Raw genomic sequence first — 16,451 nt, 5'->3', positions numbered from 1 at the left:
GCGAAGGCCTTTTTGTAGATTCTACTCCCCTCCAACCCCCCCCCCCCCAATTGGTTTTTCAATCTTGCCGGCTTCTTTTCTTTTTCCTTTTCAATGAAAATAGCATTTAAGGGGATTTCAATCATTAATTACATCTTTATTCGTAAATAAAATTTTATTTGTATTTTAAATTCAATTATAAAATATGTATATTGAAAAAAATTCAATTTGGAAAGATAAAAAGAAGATATGAGCAGTGGTAAATACATAGGATATTCCGTTATTGCGTTATTTTTTTTAAGTTGAGCATTTATTCATAATTTAACACTTGTAACATTTTTCTTGTAATAAAGAAAAGCAAGATAATACTTTTAAAAAAGAAATTGTTGAAATTGTAAAGCATAATAATTCTAATCTGTTTACTGAAACATGTACATAATATTACAAACTACGTGTTTCATTGCGACTACAAATGGCGAACAAAACTTTTAAGAAACCAAAACGTCTGGTAGTTCTCCACTTTATAGGAGCCTACTATGATGACAACATTATGGAAAATTAGCCCTTAGGGCGATTCCTAGAATCAGGAGTCATTATTGTACGTATCAGGCACACTAAAACTTCCATAAATAATATACACAAAAATGTACTGGGACACAAGCCCCGCTAAAGAATTGAAAAAGGAAAAAAAATAAGGCACTCTACATTTCTATTTACATTTGCGTTGCTCCAAATGTATCTTCACATTTTCTGTCAACTCTTGTGGTGTCACCATCATTCATTTCATCTACAAATGGGACAGAGCACTTTCTGCTGGCCCCTCCACCAAACGAGTTAACCACCGCATATTATAGAGGAGATAATCCCCGAGCACTCCGGGTTCCCTAACAGGCCAAAAATGAGTTAGAAGTCGATCTTTCTGGTTACCGGTCTCTGGCATATGAAACAGCAAAGTCTTTGATCATCTGCTTCAAATGCTGCACAACAAGTTGAAGCATTCAGAAATTGTATAGAAAAAGAAGAATACTAAGGCAAAAAAGAGAAAAGAAAAACTACTAGGGATCATAGGAAAATGAAGCAATAAGGTTCAAAAGTGATGGTCCGATAAGTACCTTCAATTCCTCATGAAGCACAATAAATATTTTCTTCAGTCTTTTATGTCTCTGCATTGTTTAAATTGTAAAACCAATGAGTCAGACATCACAGAGAAAGTACAGTTATAGTATATCACCCTAAGGCACATGGGCAAGTGAACAGATACATCTAATAAACCAGCTCAAGGAGTCAAATGAAAAAGTAAAGGGTTATCCAAGTAAACAGGACTATGGAGAAAGTGTCTCTACAGAGGGCATTGAAACTATTTCAGCCATTAGGTAATCTGTCATCCAGAAATAGCCTGCGGAAAGGCACTTAATACTTGCATCCAAAAGCATTGAAAAAAATGCAGGAGAGATTTTTTGAGCTAGAGAACTAGAGCTGGCATCACCATTAGTCTAGAAACATAATAGACATCAACATTAAAAATGTTGGAGTATAATCTCCAACTGCTTATCCATGACCACAAAACATATTGAGAGGAGGAAACTTACTGATCCACATTTACGATACGAATCTTTTAACTGTCCCAACATGTCATAGAATCTTTGCTTGTCCCTTCCTCTAGATACCTCAAGCTCCTTGCCGAGTGTCATGAACTCATTCCTAAAGAGTTTATCCCAATAATTGTTAGACTAACTAAAACTGAAAATAAACTGTTTGCAAAAGGTGTTGGTTAAAAAAGTTGACAAGAAATAATCTCCATTAAACTTTGAGAAATAAGCATAAATCTATTCGTGCAACAAACCTGTAAGACTCCAATGTTTTGTTTATGGAGCAATAACTATCATATTTTTCCCTATACTCCTGCACATATTCTTCATACCTGAAACATGGATAAACTGATATATGAGAAGCATCAAAAATAAAGATTTCCAGCCAAAAAGATAATAGGAAGTACAAAAGGCATTAATAACTTCAACACAACAGGCTCTACTCGTTTTTAATACTTAATGGTTTAGAGAACAAAGGTCTCAACAATGAAAACGACCTCAATTATCCAACACATTTACTACTTGACCCTACACGTGTACTCTCTTTTTTCAGTAAAAGGTTTCAAGAAATAAAAAATTTCAACAATGAAAACGACTTGAAGCATATCACTTGAAAACCACATTTGTGTACTCTCTTTTATGTATCAATTGAATCTGAGAGTATGCCTGCATGTTTCAACAAGCTCCAAAGTGGTGTCTCCACTACTAAAGTAAATGCAGAAATACTTACTGGGCAAAATTCTCTATTGGTCCCTTCAGCTCTGCTTCCTCCTTTTCATACTTGGAGTACGAACTCATCTCATCAGGAGAAGACTCTCCCATCCTTTGATGACCTTCAGAGCTCACCAGTAAAGAAGCATCCTTATGCCTATCATTTACCTCAGCAGCCAAACTGGACTTTTGCCCTTTGTTCTCCTTGGCAGATGCTGGAAGTACACCATGTTTTAGGTCATGTTGTTCTCGTGCACCAGCAGAATTTTTTTTGCGAGCGTCTCCATGGACCTCCTGACCAGTTCCTAATCTCCCTTCTACTTCAATTTGCCGACCATTATGCACTTCCACTGGTTGATTATATTGGGAACCAATATCATTCTGATTAATTCTAGGATGGGGTTGTTGAGGCTGAGGTTGTGAAACCTTTTGGTGAGGTCTTGTAAAATCTTCAGCATGACGTTCAGGGGTCCTCCTCTTAGAAAAGCCATTTGGAGCCCCAGAAGGCACAGCGCTTGACTGGAGAGGAGATGATCTTCTAAACTCTGCTACATTCTTCTCTGTAGTTCTTCCTTTAGTTGACTCAAAATTCCAATAATCTGAACTTGTTGGTCTATTCTCTCCTTTAAAAGAACTTTTCCTCTCAAACTGCTTGTTTAACCCAGCTGTTTCCTGTGGCGGAGGCTCCCGAAGTTCTCCTAACTCCAGGTCTGAAAGCTCTCTTTGAAGCATGTGCCCACGTCCATTCATGAAAGATGATTTCCCTGTATTACACATATTATCCTTTGGAGAATTTCGTGGCAGCGGGCTGTCATACTTACTGAGGTTCAAATCGACTGATGTTCTTTGCTGGTCCCCAACACCATCTTTTGGAATTTTTCTTTCCCTTTTATCACTAACAAAGTCGTATTCATCTTGTGACTCTCTACTAACCTTGTCTCTCTGTGAGGGGAGCCCTTCATTCATTTGAAGGCTTCTTTCAGTGTACTTAGTGGTATGCCCTGAGCTTTCACCTTGTTTTATTGGCCTCTCAGAACCAGTAGGAGCTTTGCCCCTTGCAGTGAAATCAACAGATCTCCGGTCTGGCTGCAAAAGTTCAGAAGCAGACTTCCTGGAAGTTCTATCCATCTGCTGCATATTAAGGCCCTTATAAGGCCCTTCTGAAGGCTTATCAGGAGATAAGTGTGAACTCTCTACAAAATTAGAGTTCCTATGACCAGAACTTTGATGCTGAATAACATTCTGAGTTTTTACTCTCTTATTCTTGTCTGCTTTATCAACTAAACGTTTTTCATCACGCACTCGTTTAGATTTACTTTTCCTACCCCCAGATGGCTCATGCTTGAAGCTATCCTTGTCGACACTTCCAATTTCACTATGATGTTTTTGGTAACTAACAATTTGTGCTTCATGATGAAGCTCACCCATTTGGACCTGACTTTGTTTATCCTCATGCCTATCAGACGATAAAGGTCTGACTTCTTCTACAGGTTTTTCATTATCTCTCATAGGACCTGAGCCAGGAATAACAGCCATTTGAGCTACTTGGTCGCCGTGAGGCAAGTCCTTCTCAATTTCCACAATATCCGTAACATTAAGATCGTCCCTCTCACCTACCTTAAATTGACCTGGCTCAAAATCCAAAGTTCCGCATTGAACCTGTTCAGAAGCTCGCGGTTCATGATTTGTCTCTTTGTCATCATCGCTCATGATATCAACATCCTCATCAGATGCCTCCTTACTATTAGAAGAAGCATCACTTTCACTGTCACTGCTACTCCCACTGGCTACACTTTTACTTGGGCTTCTGCTTCTACTCTGACTTCCACTATCGCTTCCACTGTCGCTGCTCTCACTTTCACTATCACTAGAGCTAGAGCTAGAGCTATTAGCCAGCCCTACACTTCGATCAGGTGAATGATGGAGGATATCAATTTTTTCCATGGCATCATATGCTTCTTGAGGTTTAGAATCGCTCACTGCCCCCTCTTCCAATTCACTGCTATCAGTTTTTAAAGGTAAGACCGGTTCTGGAGCAGGTAGCTGGTCAAATTTATCGGGGGCAGATAATGGCTGACAATGATCTTCAGGAGAACTGTTAAGAGCAGAAAACATCAGGGTAAGGGGACTTTCAATTAACATGGAATCAAGCATTTCAATCAAAGAATATATCTTTTCAGAAGAATGATTTTCCTATCAAAGGCATAGTAGAGCTAGTAGTCTGGTCCTCAGCAGCACTAAGATAAAAGAGATATGTTAGAACGAGAAGTTAAATTGATGTCTGCCATACCTATAATAATCAAAAAGGTGATACTGGAAACATATTAAAGAGCACAATCAACTGACTAAAGCAAAAGCGATTGGGTTACAAACCAAAACCATAAGAAAATACATCCTGACCAATGTCCGACTGTGTGTGCATAGATGCATGAATTTTCTTTTTAATGAAGAAAGATCTTTTTACTGTGGAAAAGATCATACGTGCGTGGATCTTTTTACTGTGGAAGGAGGTGTTCTGCTCTCAAGGAAAATAGTTCATGACCACAATACAGAGGATCATCAAATGAAACATGAATAGGAAATGAAAATAATCTCTCGATCAGAAAATAATCTTCCCACCTCTCCACCCTCCAAGGAATTTGGCCAAAAACAAATACATACAGATATGATCCTTGTACGTTAGTGTCAAAACATATAAATTAGCATCCCAAAAGAAGGGCAAAATTAATGAGCACATTTTAACCTTTGTAACGTCAAAAAAATGCATATGTTCCTTGATTGTTTTAGCTCAAAATGGATGTAAAATGCCAAGGTCTTTTTGTTTAATATCATTTTCACAAACATCTTCCAAGTTTATCTCTGGTAGAAAGTTCCCGTGCTCCTACAGGTACACTTACCGAGACTTCAGTTTAACCAGACGTGCTGAATGCAGATCAACTTTGTCTCTGACAGATACTATTTTAATTTCAAATAGAAGAGACAAAACAAAAGAACAAAGAGCCCGAAAATTTTTTGTACCTTCCACTTTCAGGGGCAGGTTTCGGGAAGCTTTCTATATCCACTCCTGGTTTCAAGAAGTATCTTCCTGGAGCTTGATATATAGCAATCTACCACCAGAAATGCATGTGTAAAATATTACAACTATTGTGGTAAGAATATTATTCACTTATCTTTTCTTCTTTCAGCAGAACTACAGCAATTTCATCTACCATTTACCTTTTTTATAATGGGCTCAATTTGCTTGGCTGAGTTCGGGAATGTGTCTCCAACAGCTTTCTCCAGTGCCTAAAACCCAGAAGATATTTTAAGCGGAAAAAAAACAAGAAGCTGATGCAGTAAAGAGATGTACTTAAGAATTTTTAACAAGTACTCCATGTCAACCAAAAAAAAAACAACCAAAGGAAAATGGACTTCTTTGCTTTAAACTTACACTCTACCTCCTACAACACAATGCTAAATTAACAAAGGTACAATTTAGTTCACATGCTTACCTTAAGACTCATCCCCTTGGACTGGTTCTCCATAAGTAGAGAAATCAACATGCTACGCAGGTCGGTAGGCGTAGAGCCTGCATGCCTTTTACGCCCTACTTTATCATGTGAAGAACTTGTGGTCACCTTGCTAGGAATTTCTTTGTCAGAGCTAGTAGCCTTAGTCATGGTTTGAGCTGGTATCACATCATCCACAGCAATATGGCCCTTCAAAAGATTGGCATTGTCAAATGGAGATGCTGGAGCACCAGATAGTTCAGGGGGAGAAGACAAAGGTGAAGCAGAAGGCTTTCCCTTTGAATGAGTTGTTGCAGAGGAGCCAGATTTGTAAGCAGATCCGTAAGCCCCCCCTGCAATTCATAAAGTTCAATGAAAGATAGGAAACATAACACCATCAAAACAGTGAAATTATATTCAAGACATCCCTCCTTTCCAACACCTGGACATGAAATAAACTGACTGGACTACTAGCAGAAAACATCTAATAAGAAACCTCTAAACTTCAGCTCCCAAATTACCTGGAGGTGGTTCTGCCTTTCGCTTTTTGAAAGGAGGCTCTTTCTTTTGCTTGAAACCCATCCTCCATGGATTGGCTGAAGAGACAAAGAGTTAGATTTACATCAAACTGCAATATCAGAAATTAAACATATACCATCATTATAGATCATTCATCTAGAGAAAACTAATGTTCTCCATAGTATATGTTCAATAAACAAAAGAGACACTACAGAAGATCAAGCTTACACATCATCATCCTGAAGATCAAGCTTACACATCATCTGCTTAACTATAGCGTTTAAACGACTGCTGTTTCATAGGTTACTAAAATTGATTCTTCTTATAAGCCACCGTTTCACTGTTGTGTTAGCTATTGCGTTTAAGCTGTTGTTTGATAAGGTACTACAATTTATCCTTTCCACCTTTAACAGATGCAATAAGGTTCTTTTTTCTCATTGCCAGTAGATTTGCTGCCACAAAATGTTATGAAAATTGGTTTTAGTAATATTGCTATTCTCGACCTTCTTTAACAGCCCAGAAATGAGAGATACCTATATTGGATAAAGTTGATATTGGATAGCAATAGAAGTTTCCCAAGACTCCGTAACTTTGTAGTTACCTATCTCGTTACCACACAATAACAGTATCTGAATCCATGTAAACCAAACACATACATCAAAAAGAAGTTTTATGCTATAGCTCCAAATAACGAGTAGCACAAGATACTAGGATAGCATGAGCACTGAACACCAAGAATGATAGCCGATATGCCACTATTAGAATCTTCATTTTTTCTTTCTCAATATTTCATTCATTGATTATACCAAGTTGGTGTGAAAAATAAATATAAAGCAAACTCAACAATGGTTCTCGAACAAGCTAATCCAATGATCTAACCACAGATCCCACAAATATTCTTTCCTACACCAACAAATGCATTAAATAGAAAAGATCTCCTTATACTACTAATATCTCTTTTTTGAGAAGATAAACTACTAATATCTCTCTCATAACTATGGATCAATCTCCTACTCCTTTCATTCCACGTAAAGCCAAATATACATAATGACTACCAGATACTTCATAGTTGATTACATCAAATTTTTTTCTTTTGGCTCATTAAATAGAAAGTCAAAATGGGATATCAGAAGCATCCCTCTCTCGTATACCTTCAAGTTGATAATGCACACAGCCCATCAAATATTCTGAGGATTTTGCATTACTAGGTAGTGTTATCCTCAAATGAACACCAGAAGCATTTCTACCTCCAATAACCATCAAGTTTATAATCCTTTCAATATGCAGAAGGAATAATCAACTAGGAGCAATCTACCAGGACTTTTTTTTGAGAAGGTAAAATGTTATTACATTGGCATCAGAGGATGCGAAAAATGTACAAGAAAATGACTGAATCATATGTGAAACTTAAGGGCAATCTAGCTGACTTTAACCAAGGTAAATCAGAAAAGCGATTATCAAATGCTTAATTTCAATGTTCATGACGATGCGTACCTTCAGCTGCAGCCATTGCCTTCACCTGACTCTTCATGGATGGATTGCCATGGTCCAAAACAATGGCTCTGTTTTAGAGATGCAAAAATATCAATATAAAAGACAGAATGAGAAAATCAAATATCAGCTAAGGTACAAACAACAGAGAATCTTTTATTTATTTAACTAGAACAAAACTTCTCCAAAGCATCGGAAAAGCCTTAAAACATTTTTCCTCTGCATTGCATCATCAGAAACAGTATTGCCAAAGACTTGCTTGAGGCACACATAAGCCCTCAAGCTAGGTGCACCACAGGCTAAGCAATTCACCTCGGCCCTCGCTTAGACCACACTTTAGATCATGTACCAAGGTGCTAAGATGTACATTTGATCAACCATAGGCTTTCTCTTAAAGTGAGCAACAACAACAATCCCAAGCTAATTTCTTTCAACAAAAGAAAAATCTGAGTATGGGTTAGTGATATGAATGTTGTTACTCCAACTATAGTGGTCATCAATTGGTTTATCAATCATACTTTTCTGTTAACTAGTTATTAGCAAGTTATTTAGCAAAATTTGAGACAGGATCTTTCTCTCTCATCAAAAATAAATTCTAACTGCAAAATGCTTAATATTTTAAGAGAAAGACTTATTTTTGTAAGCCTATAATTTTTCCTTTGATACCATAAGCTTTTAAATTATGTTGTGGACAAAACAAGAGATGGAGGATTCTCCCAGCTTGCATATGGTGGACAAAGCATAGATGCTTTGAAGACAAATCTAGTAACATCCAAAAGATGAAGATGAAGTGTTTAATTCCTATATACTTTTGGTGTAAAGGAAAGTTTTTGAAAGATCATGAATCTATTTTTGATGTTTTAGAATCCTTGTAAGAAGACAAAGGATTAGGAGTTATTTTTTCCTGCATTCCACAGTGTAATTATGGGTGACTTCATAGCTTTTGTGTAGTCTATATTTTAATATGCAAATATGTTACCTTCTCAACCAAAAAAAAAAAAAAAGCCTTTAAATTAGTCTTCTACTTAAGGAAGTGAGCTGCTGCATCTTAAAGACAATTAAACGTCGATAACAGTGGTACCACTAGCTCAACACAGTATCACAGAACTTCAGCCTAACTAGATAGGGTCGAATAAAGAGCAGCAGAGTCGAATAAAGAGCATGTAAAATGAGTGGACAAAACCATTATCCCATGAAATCGCTGAATGAGCTTAAAGTGACCTTGCCTAGACACTCACTCCAAGAGAGAGAGAGCAGATCAACCCAGATAGACATTAAAGCAAACAAGAAAACGGGTCAGGAAAGCCACATAATTAGATATGAACTTGATTGTACAAGAATTAAGCGGTAGCTGTGGTAGACATCCCACCTTGAATCCTAAAACTGCAAAACTCAATCCTCACTATGCCCTTAATCATACCCTTCCCGCTTGCCAAACAAATAAAAAGCACTAAAATTTATATATTTGCATATCATTAAGTTGAGCACTATCATGTAGAGAAATCTAATATATCTAGCTACAACGATCAACCATTTCATGTCATTTTAGAGTTGGACAATAAATCCTTATCCAAAAAAAAACAAAAGAGTTTGACAATAAACATACTTGCGTGATTTAAGTTTCTTCTCAGCTTCTTCTGACCGCATTTTAACATGGTTTTTAAATGATTCATCCAGAACGCGCTGTACATTCAACTTTCGCCAAGCACCACCTGACTCAACAAGCAAACCATTTCCATCTTCACCACTTCGACGTTCTTCATATATATCACATAGATCTCCAGGTTCCCGCGACCATGTGAATCTGAAGTCTTTACTACCAACATTAATGACCTGATACAATGTGGGCAAATCACATCCAATTATACTTAACTAAAGTAACATTATTGCCAAGCATGAGTTCAAGATCAAGTCAAAGGATGTCGAAGTTCTTTCTTTTATAAAAGTGAAAGAGGTCATAAGTTCTTAATGAGGCACTCATAAATTAATTCAATAAAGAGCACAACCAAACACCTCAAAGCAACTAATACAAAAGTGTATATTAGAAAAGGAACAAACAGAAGTGACGTTTAGTGGCATTTCAGATGCAAGTCAGGATATATAATTATGGCAGTGTAGTATAATATCTACGAAACACAACCACTAAAATGTAACTGCCAGTCTTATCATAGGATCACTCTATGAATAGGCCAATTCTCTGTGACCTTCCACCGTTCACGACATCCCTTGCTTCTCACAAGAATGGCTCCTCGGTTTGAGTTTTTAAAGAACAAATACATAATCACAATTTAGAAGGATAGATAACAAAAACACTGGAAGCATCATGGAGTAAATAGCTTGAAATGGACACCTTAAGAAGCACATCTCCCCATTTCAAAGGCCTTTAAATCATATTGCCCAAAAATAGGGTATTCTGTTTCTTCATTTTCCTATTCTGTTACAGAGGAAATCTAATAAAGAAAACAGGCAAACAAGGTTGGAGTGATACATTTGGTAAGTGCATAGCTTTCAAACGAAAGGTAACCTATGAACCGAAGTGGCGAAGCCATAAGGGGATTACCAAAAAAAAAATAGAATGTCATAGTTGGGATTCAAACTTGTAAGTTAAAGCAACTTTTGAACCTAAAGATTTAATTTTTACCTATTTACCTAATATAAATATTCGATGAAGGGGATGTAATTGAACCCCTTCCCCTCTTACGAGCTCCGCCCCTGATACAAAGTCTTATTGTTACGGGTAAGTAGGTAACCTGCAAGTCTTGAAAATAGACGTAAATATTGACTCGCACCAGTCGCTAGAGGTTAGAAGTGCTACAAGCTTTTTTGCTGCACACCAGCAGTACAGTGTTTATGTTCCATCTTCATGTAACATAAGAGTCAGTTTTTAAGCATAACAGCCCATGGCAAAGTTTAAACTGAAAATCAACAAATGCTTTTAGCAGTCTCTCATATTCTCCACTGCACTATAAGTATCCAGTTAAGCACAATATGTTCAACTAATCCAACTTAGATAAAACCTAAAAACAAAAAGGAAAACCATCAAATAGCAAATAAATATGTTGCACACAGATCTGTAAAACAAAAGTGAACAAGAAAACTCACATTTCCGGAGGAATTATTGGCATTGGTATCAAATTTGATCCTAGCTGTACTACCTTCAGCTTCTACTCGCTTGATCTCTTCCACTAAATCTGGCGCCAGCCGAATTATCATTGCAAAATTCAAAGGGTTCCCAGTGACGAGGCTAAAAGTCTCCTCCGCTCCATTAGAGGAAGTGGGACCCGTCGCGCTGCTGCTGTTGCGGTTTCGAGGTGCGGCAGCTCCACCGCCGCCCAGTGACAGGCGACCGCCAGACGCGGCGGTTGACCTATTGAGAGGCGGCGGTTGGAACGTGGACTGGATGTTGCGCTTCCCAACGCCACCTCCACGGCCACCGCTTCCGCCGCCGCCGCCACGGCCAAGCTTTCCGGAACCTCCGTACATTACGTTTGGAATGATGCGAAAATAGATTGACAAAAGGGGAATCGGAACTTGAGATACCGAATACCAGCGATATTTGGGGGAGCCGACGACGATTACACAAATTTGGGTTTTGGGATTTTAGTTTTAATTTGGGCCCACAATTCTTACTCTAATTTTACTTTTAGATAAAATCGATAACTCGTGCAAGTTGAGAACTGTACAGGGAAAAAACTGATTATTCGAATTTTTTTTTTTAATCATTGATAGGTAAAGACTATGGAAGGAAACTGAGGAGGCTAGTGAAATTTAAACGTAAAATTGGTATAAAATGCACTCTCTTCTCTCGATTGGTGTTTTTTACAAGGAAAAAGGTGCAAATTTGTCCACATATTAATATAAAATTATATAATTTGCTTTTCGTTATAATTTTGGATTGGTCGAATATTTATCTTTTGTAAATTGCTTTTATTTATTTTGCTATTGAAAGTACTGGCCTGAAATTGATTGATTCTACTTGTCGAAATTCTATAAAAATATTATTCAAATTTAACCCTCAATATATATTTTTTTGGTAATTAGTTAGATTTTTATTACCCAAATTAGAGTTATGTACAAAATACAAACCTTGAATGTTGGACATCAAGTCTTAGCCTTCCGTCTAAGCTTAGAAACTAAAATAGCAAAAAGATCATCTCAATACCAAAATAATTAGGTTGGGTAGTAGTTTAAGCTCTCCAGCCGCTTTACAATCTTCACCTTCATTGAACCTCTAAAATGGATTTCTTGAACTATCTGTCTTGTCAATACCTCAATACTCAACTGCTTGCTTTGAAATACTCTATAATTTCTTTCCATCCACACATGGTAAACAGCAGTCGCTAGTAGCATTCTGTATATCTCAGGTCTTGGACTGTTCCCACTAGCATGTTGCATCGCCCACTATAGTTCATCTTCCCAAGCCATTGGATTTCTAGTGACAGCTATCCAGTTGAGCAGCTTCGTCCAAATTTGTGCAGTGGTCTCACAGGTAAAGAATAAATGGGCCAAGCTTTCATGGTCTTGCTCACATAAGGGACAGAATTGATCTTGAGTCACACCCCACTTGAATAATCTATCTTTTGAATACAATCTCCCAAGTGCAGCCATTCTCAATATGAAAATCCATTTGGGTAGACCCTGGTTGTTACACACAAGTTTCCTCCACGCTAATTTCTGGAATGTAACCTTTAACTTCAAGTAAAATTGTTTTGTAAAGAACTTCTCCATACCCTATACCTCATTCAATATATAGCCTGCTTCATTAAAGTACTTTGTGGCTTTCAAAATCTTCTGAACAATCCAAGATGCTTGCTTCGGGACATCTTCAAACATATTCTTATTCCTCCCATAGTAACAATGAATCCATTTCACCCAAAGTTTATCTTTTTTCCTACAAATATTCCACAACAGTTTACTAATTACCGTTTTACTCCAAACTGCAATGTCTAGAATATTTAAACCATCTGCGGACCTTAGATAACAAACCCTATCCCAAGCTAACAAAGCTTTTTTTTGACAACCCAATACCACCAGTTCGAAGGAAATTCCTACAAGTAGCTTCTATGACTTTAACAACTTTCTTAGGTAAGATGAAGATCTGCCCCATGAAGACCTTTATAGAGAACAACATTGGCTTTATCAATTGGGATCTTCCAGCATAGGACAAGAATCTAGTAGTCCAGGACTTGGTCCTTCCCAACATTTTATCCAAAAGAGGCTGGCATTGAACAATATATACTATGTTGGTGCTTAGAGGGACCCATAAGTATCTAATATGGAGTTCCCATTTTGTTGAATCCCAAGAGCTTCTGGATATCATTTTAGACCTCATGTATAACACCTCCACAGTAAATAAAGCATTTGCTCAAGTTTGCAACCAAACCAGATGCCTTAGAAAAACTTTGAAACTTATCAAATAGCATATGAACAGAAATTACATCCCCTGTACAAAATAAGAGTAAGTCATCTGCAAATTCCAATTGGATCAGATTCATTTTTGCATATTTAGGATGGAAATTGAAATCATGCAGTTTTCCTAATTGCTTGAGAAGCATAATAAGTTATTTCATTGCGGGGACAAATATTATTACAAGTAAAAGTTGCTCTGAAGTTAGATTTTTAAGAGCGGTCAATGGCAAAAACTTGACTATGTCCTTACGACACGAATAAACTTATACTAAAGGTCTAACGAATGACATAATATATTTGTCAATTCGGAATAATATATGAGTAAATTTAAAACATATATAATTTTGTATTTTCACTTTTAAGATTATGTTTTTCTTAAAATTATGGTGAAATTGATGATTTTGACCGAATTTTCCACAATCCAAGAGGATTATGTAATTGTAAGGGATGAGTTCGTCACAATCATTAACTAATGCAATCAAAAAAACAATGCAGCGACCAATCAGCTATTATAATATACTCTAGCATGGCATCATAAAAGTCATTAATCCCATGCACCATCTAATGTTTATATTAAATCATGTAGCTTATTTAAATAGTTTAAAACTATAATGAGAATATCACTTAATTATTCGTGAATGAACAAAGAAGAGTTTGAGGTTCGCTAACAAATTTAAAGATTTTAAGCTTTATTTACTTACTGTGTAATCTTTTTAATATAATCAATCACACTTAAATAAATGATAAATAACTTATAAAAATATATAAATGGCCTATAATATTATACGGTTTGTGCATAATACTTAAATGGTTTGCACCTATTCTATAGATACTGTAGACAATAAATTTGTGTCAAGAAAATAAAATCAAGACCGAAAAATATCGCAACAATCGTAGTATTTTATTTTGAATATTTGAGTGTTACAATCTCTATGGATCCTCTAATTCTTCTTTCCAATTGTAAATAAATTCAAAGGCCTTTGAGCTTGATCTTGAATCTATGTTTGTTGCCACGAACGATGATCTTGAATTCAACTAGCACGAACTTTGATTTGAACTCGCACTCCTTGAACCTTGATTTGTTCTTTGTTCTTGAGCTTGAACTTGATTTGTTCTTCGTGCTTGAGCTTGAACTTGATTTGTTGAACTTGAGCTTGATTGCTTGAAGCTTGAAACTTGTGGAGGAATTTGCGGAGTTTGATCCACGAGCTCTCTCTTGCTTCTTGTTATAACTTCTGGTGTCTTTTCTAAGTTATGAAGACCCCTACTTATAGTTGTGGAAGGGAAGAGTTATGATAAGAACAAACTCTTTCCGACCAATCAAATTGAAGTGTGACATGGCCGCATTTGATTGGTTAGAATATGTCACTTGCACACGTGGCGCAATTTCATTGGCCTTTTAGTGTGACTTGGCATGCTTTGTCATTTTGACCTGTGGCATGATCCAATTGGCTCTTCCATTTGACTTGGCGCGCTACGTCATTTGACACGTGGCACCAAACTGGGCATCTAGGAAGATGACATATTGGGCTTAATGAAGTGGGCTCATCACTTTAGCCCAATTAAATGGGCTAGACCAATGGGTTAAGACTTATTTATTTAATACATTTATATTAGACTTATATAATTAATTCATTTATATATTAGCCCATAATATTTATTTGGACCAATCTATCTTGAATTTAAAATATAGTCCAAATAATTTTATGGATTTAAATCCGATAAAATTTAAATACTTACAAATGCCCCGCTTCAAGACTAATCGGAGTGTAGTCTAATCGAAACTCAAAAATTGGTCTTGAAGTACACATGGAAGACAGTTGTCCTCTTAAAAGTTATCCGGAATCGAACTTTCTATTTCCTTGAATCAAGAAAATAATTTTCATATTACTAATGGCATGCATAAAGATATATTATGACCAAACATTAGCCATCACGTAGGACAAATTTGTAAAAACTTTTGTCATTCTTTATATTAAAGAAAAGATTTCATTTTAATTTGACATAGAAATTTGCACCACCAAGGCATGTGATTATCCATGATCAGAAGATATCTATCCATATAACACTGCTGCCTCAATCACCGAATATATAAGGAATGCTTGAAAGCCTCCAAATCCTACTTGAACTCTAAATAGCCAATCGACGTTGCACTATCAGCAACCAACCCGTCACCATTAACTGAATCCATCTAGGAGACCAATTGTATAATCTAACTTCTACATCGTTAATATACTCTTGCAAGAAGTCTCTGACATCTATATATATATATGGTTGCATGCTCCAATCGAGAATATCTAATTCGGAGTATTTACAAGCCACTTGAGTCTATTTTGTGGACTCAAAAGTATTAACGCGAAGGTAATTTCTTCTTCTTTTCTTGTAATTTCTTCTTTGTTGTCTTTTTTTTTGTAGGTCAAGCGAGAAAGATATGTTCTTGTTTAATGATGATACATGCATGAAGAAAACAATATTAGGGTGTAAAGGGATGAGTACCCATCCCGACCCGACTATCGGAGAGATTACTCTCAAAACGGCTCGACTATCGGAGAGATTACTCTCAATGTGGCCCGACTATCGGAGAGATTACTATCAAAATGACCTGACTATTGGAGAGATTACTCTCAAAGCGACCCGACTATCGGCGAGGCCAACTTAAGGTGCAAAGGGACTCATATGTCCACCTTAAGATTGGAAAGTTATAGTTCCTTTTAAGGACAAACCCACGAAGAGGCCAACTTAAGGTGCAAAGGGACTCATATGTCCACCTTAAGATTGGAAAGTTATAGTTCCTTTTAAGGACAAACCCACGAAGAGGCCAACTTAAGGTGCAAAGGGACTTATATGTCCACCTTAAGATTGGAAAGTTATAAAGCTTCAACTTGAAGACGACATCGACTTGAACACTTGGAGAACTTTGAAAATTTGGCGGACTTTGCAGACTTCAACTCGAAGATTAGGAGGGCTTAAACAATTCAACTTTAAGATCGGCGAATTGAAGACTGAAACTTGAAGATCGGCAAACTTGAAGACTTCAACTTTGAGACTTGGAGGGCCTAAATATTTCAACTTGAAGATCGGCGAATTTGAAGACTTCAACTTGAAGACCGACAGAGTTGAAGATTTCAACTTGGGGACTTCAACTTGAATACCGATGGACTTGAAGACTTCAACTTGGTGACTTCGAGGGCTTAAATATTTCAGCTTCTCTTTTGCTTTACATTGTTTGACTTTTATCTTAGTCGCATAATTTTCAGCTTTACGC

At 36.8% G+C, this 16,451-nt stretch overlaps 1 protein-coding gene across 1 annotated transcript; it reads right to left on the bottom strand.

Annotated features, from left to right (window-relative positions):
• Positions 1 to 348: 348 nt before the first annotated feature.
• Positions 349 to 11,474, bottom strand: LOC104238521 (uncharacterized). The gene is made up of 12 exons (XM_009792896.2): positions 10,880 to 11,474; positions 9,384 to 9,610; positions 7,781 to 7,848; positions 6,289 to 6,363; positions 5,771 to 6,120; positions 5,496 to 5,564; positions 5,298 to 5,386; positions 2,299 to 4,374; positions 1,823 to 1,900; positions 1,569 to 1,680; positions 1,092 to 1,142; positions 349 to 956 (listed from the first exon to the last, which is right to left on the bottom strand). Exons 1-12 carry the CDS (start codon positions 11,258 to 11,260, stop codon positions 903 to 905), a joined length of 3,630 nt encoding a protein of 1,209 aa, XP_009791198.1. The 5' UTR covers positions 11,261 to 11,474; the 3' UTR covers positions 349 to 902.
• Positions 11,475 to 16,451: the final 4,977 nt, after the last annotated feature.

This window comes from Nicotiana sylvestris, chromosome 3 (assembly GCF_000393655.2).
Source record: "Nicotiana sylvestris chromosome 3, ASM39365v2, whole genome shotgun sequence".
Taxonomy (NCBI): Eukaryota; Viridiplantae; Streptophyta; class Magnoliopsida; order Solanales; family Solanaceae; genus Nicotiana; species Nicotiana sylvestris.
Note: the sequence above shows the minus strand (reverse complement) of the source record. Positions and strands in the feature narration are given on the sequence as shown.

Coding starts and splice junctions, on each gene's coding strand:
- LOC104238521 (XM_009792896.2), bottom strand. CDS start 11,260: ATGTACGGAGGTTCCGGAAAGCTTGGCCGTGGCGGCGGCGGCGGAAGC. Junction 4,375..5,297: donor CCTGCCCCTGAAAGTGGAAG/GTACAAAAAATT, acceptor TGCTCTTAACAG/TTCTCCTGAAGATCATTGTC. Junction 957..1,091: donor TGCTTCATGAGGAATTGAAG/GTACTTATCGGA, acceptor CTTGTTGTGCAG/CATTTGAAGCAGATGATCAA.